Raw genomic sequence first — 6,370 nt, 5'->3', positions numbered from 1 at the left:
ACACAATGGTTGAAACTGTAAATCCAGACCATCCTTCACAAACTGACATCCAAAATATCACATCACAATATCTATGTATACAAAAGAAAGCTGAGTGCTCACAAGACAGCCAGACAGAAATCCAGAAATGTTTTTTAAGTCAAAAAAAAAATTCAGAGTGTAACCCTAACTTTACATCAAATTCACTGCAGGTAAAAATACAAGTGACAGCTTCAGAAATAACCCAACTTCTTGTGAGCCGGCCAATAACACTGATGAGACAGAATCTGTCTCTCGCCTTCTTATTGCCCAAAAAGAGCACATGACACCACAGTCTGATACTGAAGCTTCAAATCAGTCTGACAGCAAAATGTGTAACTGTGGACACACATCTGTTAAAATGACTCTGATGTAATCCTCACACAGACAGCGATCATAAAAGTCATGAGCTTCATTAACAGTCCTCCACTCTGGCTTCATCCTACCAGGTGGGCATCATATCAGGGAACCACATGCGGCCCAGGTGCTTGGACACTTCGCTGTGGATCTGCTCCATGTTGTAGCTGCTGTCTGGGATCAGCACCTCCTCCATGATTGACAGCTGAGTCAGCCTGCCCCCACACATCTTCACAAACTCCACAAAGCCACTGCAGGTCACTTCACACTCGCCTAGCCCGATGGCCGTCAAGCTTTTGCAGCGTTCAGCAATACGGATGAGCTCCTCATCCAGAGGCTCGAGGCCGTTGGCGCACACCACCAGCTCCACCAGTCGAGGGCAGTTCAGTCCGATGCGCCCCAGCATCTCTTTGCTAACCGCACGGCCAAAATACAGGTGGGTGACAGGAGTCTCCTCACGGAAGAAGGGCTCAAACTCCTCCTCATAGAGAAAGAAGTACATGACGATGTTGACCTTGGGGGAGTGTCGGACCAAAGCCTCCCAGCTGCTCCTCTTGATGGTGTGAAAGTGTGTCTGGCCGGGGTTTTCACTCGCCACGTCAATGCGCAGGTGCTCCAAGTGGACGTGTTTTTCAGAGGAGAGGGCAAGCAGGAGCTCATCACTCAGGAGATGGTAGTTCAACGCCAGCTCCCTGAGACCATGGCACTGGTCTGCCACACACAGGATGCCTGTGGACAGAAAGATAGGTCAGAAGATCTGAATGGGAAAAGATACCTTTAAAAAAAGCATAAATAATCCAAAAATAATTGGCAATGCACTAAGGACAGTGATTTTGGTCAGTCCCTCAGTCCATCACTTTGGTGCAGATTGGAATATCTCAGCGACCATTGGATGCATTGCCATTAATTCCTAAAGACAGTTATGGTCCCTGGAGGGTAAATCCTACTGACTTCTCCTCTACTGCCATCGCAACTAATTAATAGTTAATATTTTCTGTAAAAGTAAATTTCTTGACAACAGTTTTATGGCACAGACATTCATGTTACCTTCAGGAAAATAAATATTCCCTTCTCTTTCCATATCGCACCTTCATTAAGTCAAAGTTTGAATGTCAAATATTTTGATTTTTGACAAAATATTTTCGATATAACAACATTCCCACCTACCTCAGGCTGTAGTTTGTGTTTAGTGCTGATTAGCAAATGTTAGCATGCTAAGATGGTGAATACTGTAAACGTCATACCTACTAAATATCAGCATTTTGGTGTTCTCACTGAAAGCATATTAGCATGCTAACATTAGCATTTAGCTCAAAGCACTGCTGTGCCTAAATGCGGTTTTTCAGAGCTGCTGGCACGGTGGCACAGTCACAAAGTAAAGCAACATGGGGCCTAAGAATTTCAGACATCCATTGTGAAATTGGCTTGCAGTTCAAGCCCGGCCAGGGACACATCATGGTTGCGTATCACTGCCCTTTTCTCTCTCTTCTCATTTCCTTTGCACTCGTATGTGTTAACTCAGAAAAGCAAAGCAATAAAATAATTTTTAAAGTAAGTAGATTGACCTGCTGGGGAAACATGAGGACAGCTGCTCATCTTCAGCAACTTAAGGGTGTCACTGTTGTTGGCAACCAGCACCTTCAGGGACGGGTCGTCCACTGGGGTGTCATCAATCTTGATGGAGGACAAGGACTTGGAGTTGACAAACACCACCGTCAGTGCAGACACAAAGTGGGCCTGAGGAGGAACAAACAAAGCTAAACTAGGACTTCTTGTCTTAAACACTTTCTTTTATTATCACCAGACAGTTCAGCAGATACTCAAGGACAAAAAAGTAAGGATGTTTTTGCCAAAATAAATTCATGCTACAAGAAGTCTTTATCAACAATGAGGAGAGGTGAAAACAATCTTCAGTTTAACATGCAACTGGCATACCTGATGTGACTAACCTTACTGCCTCTTTGTGTGTAACAAATAGGGCAGAAATAAGAATGTTCAGATGTGCATGTAAAAGAAGCTGCCTCTTACCTGAGACACATCCATGAAGCTCGGCCGTGCTGTGGAAATCAGCCCCAGGGTCTTAATGGTACAGTTCACCAGCTGGGAGAGAATGTCACAGGCCGCCTCTGCAGATTCTAAGCAGCTGTCCACCTGATTTACCAGCAGTTATTCACCGTGAGGGTAGAAAAAACACAAACACATAAAATGAGGAATGGAGAGATGGAGGTGTAAGAATCATTTCAGCCTGGATGTGTGAAGCCTACTAATGCAAAGACAGCTGATGCGTCACGATTGATTCTGCAGCAGATGGTTTGGATTAAGGAGGGCACACATTGTTTTAAAGACAGCTGTGTTGTGAAAATGGAGGACGAGAGGAGGCCAGAGGAGGTGGAAGAGGAGACGAAATGGGCGACAGCAGGGAAGGCTTTTACCTTGAAGCTAACGTACTGCAGGTGCTGGGCGTGCTTCTTGATGATCTGCTGAATGAGGTCAGGATGAGTGGAGCGCAGGTAAGATGTGGCCGGCTGATTGAGCTCAAACTCAAACCTCCTCCACAGGTCGGGGGTGTGAAAGACGTCATTCCAGCTCCGGCACACAGATGAGGCCCTGGCCCGGTCTATGAGGGACAGATGCTGGAAGATCTGCAGGACCACGTGGTGGGGCAGGTTACCCCAGTCCTCTACTGGAGACAGGGCGAAGCTAGACAGCCCCTGCTTCTGTCTCTTAGCCCTCTCCTCGTGGGAGGGGAAGGCCTGGCACTTTGATTTGAGACCTGTCCTTCCTCGTTTCATTCTGAAACAAATCGGCACGCTGTTGGATCATGAGTGTTTGGAATTGTTCAAAATTTACTGCAACAATAGAATATGCGCATTAAAACATCTGCAGTGGATTTTTGTTTTCAGTAGCATATCATAAAAGTATATTCAGTGCAGAATGTAAAGCCACTTTCAGGTTGTGACAGAAACAAACAAAATTGTGGTGGATTATTCATTTTACCTAATAGTCTCCCTCCCTACCTTCATAATCAAGTCTGTTTGTCATCTCTTCAACAGTGAATTTGGGGATAAACATCTCAACCTCCAGAAATCCTTGCTTTTGAACTAGTGTCGAATGTATAAAATTGTATAATTTTTAATGAGGCACTTTCTAAGATCTTTTCAGATGTGGTAAACCCAGGTTTGTACTGATTTTATCAAATCAAATGGTGAGAATTGTGTGAATCCATTTTATCAAACTAACCACTCCTATGCTGCTTTTATCACTCTGCATGTACTTCATTACTCTACCAATTATTTACATCCAAAATACATGGAAAGCTACTTGTTAATCAGTCACTTACTGAATTTCAGAACTATTGCTTTCATAATGAATCAGTAGCTTGCAGGTAGTTTCAAAATGATCTCTCCAGTAGATTCCATTAGTTCTTTACTGTATTCAGTGTCTTACACTTTGATTTAGGTATTGCAGTGTCCATCTCTACGTTGATGAAATAGTCCTATATTATAACAGTCTATATCATTTTTTAAGATGTGATGAAGTGCCAATGAGAATTGAACAAATGATGTAGAAACTCACCTTAAAAATCTTGTTAAACACTTGACTAAATGTGATGCTGAAGCCTTTTAACTGAGATTTTTTTTCCCCCAGTCTTTCACTCAGCCCCAGTATACACTGATGAAATCTATTCAAGTGCATGAATCATTCATCTTAAACCTCTACCTCGTCTACTCAATGTCATCTTCATCTACTCAGCAATAACTGCATACTCACATTTTCCACAGCATTGCAGTCTTTATCTGATTGTGAGCTGACAATCTTTTTTATTTAACAGCCATCACTGGCTCCTGCTTATTTATAAAGCCCTTTATGTATCTTCATTTCTCACTAACCAAGCTTCAGTTACAAGCTCCAACAGTTATTAGCATGTTGGTCTTAAAAAAAAGATTTAAATGTACAACATATTTTGAAGCTTGATACACTGGTGACTCTGTATTGTTAATATTAACAGTACTATTTATTTAAAAAAATAATTCCCATTATACCCACATCATTATTATCATTATTATTATTATCAACATGTTTCTGAGAGGAAAGCTCACCCTTCGCACCAAAGATTGAACTGAGCTAGAAAAACACCACCTGTGGCGCCAGGTAAAAAGAAATCTGGACTCACAACTGGCCACATCACAATAGCACAAGTAAGTCACAAGTAAATGAAACACATGCAATTTCAAACACAGAACAAACAAAGCGCTTGTCACTTACATTGACGGCTTAAAAACACCTGTCCCTCGGTTTTGCTGTCTGTCGATGAAGTAGACAGCGTTCACTTGGAGCCATGGCTGGAGATGACTGGAGAAGTGCTGGCTGTGGCTGATATAGGACAGCAGGAGCAGCTCCCATAATAAGCTCTCCTCTCGGCTTTACCGACAGCCAGGACACGTGAGTGGCGGAAAACATGGGTCTGCATCTCCAACCACCGTCATACACGCAGGAGAGTGAGGGTCACACAGCATTCAGAGCCCCTCATCAGATGAGAAGCATTTTTACTTTCACTTTTACTCATTTACACAAGTGTGTTTGTGTGTGTGTGTGTGTGTGTGTGTGTGTGTTTGGGTGTGTTTGTCCTGACCCAAGAGCAGAGAGCACAAGATACTCTGTGCGCACAAACTGAGAAAGTAGGTCAGTGTGTCAAAGTGTGTGTGTGTGTGTGTGTGTGTGTGTGTGTGTGAGAGAGAGAGAGAGAGAGAGAGAAATCTTGTTAAAATGGCCATTATTAATCACAGGGGAACACTAGGCTAAACATAACATTTATCTTTCCAAGGAATATGAAACTTTTACAGATTAAATACCATAGTATTTAATAAATGTATTACGCCCACTGCATGAAGTAATACATTTATTGTAAGGTTACAGGATACTCTGTGCACAAAAAAAGATCTTATTGTTGTTCATTTATTTGAAATTATTTTAAAAGGGAAATTAGACAGCTTTACCCATCACTTCATTTCTTGTCTTCCACCACATCACCATACACAAAAGAGCAAAGTTGACTGAAGAATTGAAGTCGATTGAGGAATCTCTCTCAGTATTTATGCAAAATGCATGTTAGTCTTAGTTCGTATATATAATAATTCTGCAGGGGCAGGCAGTATTGGTTACAGTTGCATCTTCATGTTTCCTTTTCCTTTTGCAGCTGCTTATTAAAAAACACACATATAATATGTGGCTCTGTTGATGTCTGCCTATTGTTTTGTTGATTGATATCTTTGTGACTAGCGGCTGCTGCACACCGACGTGGAGGTTTTGTCCCTCAGTTTGTCTGTCAGTGGTAAAGATCACTTTGTGATTCTGGTTTGAATGCCTGCTTTTACTGACTTGGCCTAAGTTTTGCCTTTTTCCTATTTCATATGTGACAATCTCCTTTTACCCTGTACTCTACTGTGTAAACCTTCTCATTACCTGAATTTGCCTATCATCCTGTCATCATAACGTAAATAAAGCTCCAGTTGTGTTGCTACTTTGGCCATGATTGTCTCCTTGGCCTGAGTTGTACTGTTTGTGTTCTATGGACATCAGTGGAAGGTGTATAATTACAGTGATATTGATTAATGTACATTTTCTTTGTAAAGATAAATTAAATAAATAATGACTGAAAATCATGGCTGAATGATGCTAAACATTGTGTTGTCTTGTGAAGCAGTGATGTACCTTGTATTTATATATATATATATATATATATACACACACATATATACATATACATATATATAATATACAGGAATATATATATATATATATATATATATATATATAACATTTAGATAACAAAACAGTTTACAGGAAGTAAAATGTTTCCCTGTTTTTGCTTCAGATTTGGTGCACATTTAAATCCATTTTGAATATGTGACTTAAACTTAACCACATGAAATCACGTTAAGTCCACAAAAGAGACTGCAGAGACAGTTGTTACTGCTATTCTGCTAGCTAGACG

The 6,370-nt window shown here is 41.2% G+C and overlaps 1 protein-coding gene across 1 annotated transcript; it reads right to left on the bottom strand.

Moving 5' to 3' along the window:
- Positions 1 to 308: 308 nt before the first annotated feature.
- Positions 309 to 4,776, bottom strand: fbxl3l (F-box and leucine-rich repeat protein 3, like). The gene is made up of 5 exons (XM_071457905.1): positions 4,642 to 4,776; positions 2,808 to 3,168; positions 2,404 to 2,526; positions 1,941 to 2,112; positions 309 to 1,104 (listed from the first exon to the last, which is right to left on the bottom strand). The coding sequence occupies exons 2-5, from the start codon at positions 3,165 to 3,167 to the stop codon at positions 461 to 463; spliced, it is 1,299 nt and encodes a 432-aa protein (XP_071314006.1). The 5' UTR covers position 3,168; positions 4,642 to 4,776; the 3' UTR covers positions 309 to 460.
- Positions 4,777 to 6,370: the final 1,594 nt, after the last annotated feature.

The sequence above is a fragment of the Trachinotus anak genome, unplaced genomic scaffold (assembly GCF_046630095.1).
Source record: "Trachinotus anak isolate AG129_WGS33_773 ecotype Australia unplaced genomic scaffold, CSIRO_AGI_Tana_v1 ptg000021l, whole genome shotgun sequence".
NCBI lineage: Eukaryota > Metazoa > Chordata > Actinopteri > Carangiformes > Carangidae > Trachinotus > Trachinotus anak.
Note: the sequence above shows the minus strand (reverse complement) of the source record. Positions and strands in the feature narration are given on the sequence as shown.

Bases quoted from the DNA above. Each gene is read 5' to 3' on its own strand.
- fbxl3l (XM_071457905.1), bottom strand. From the start codon at position 3,167: ATGAAACGAGGAAGGACAGGTCTCAAATCAAAGTGCCAGGCCTTCCCC. The intron at 2,113-2,403 runs GTAAGAGGCAGC...GTTCCTCCTCAG, and splicing joins GCTTCATGGATGTGTCTCAG to GCCCACTTTGTGTCTGCACT. The intron at 1,105-1,940 runs GTCAATCTACTT...TTCTGTCCACAG, and splicing joins TCCTCATGTTTCCCCAGCAG to GCATCCTGTGTGTGGCAGAC.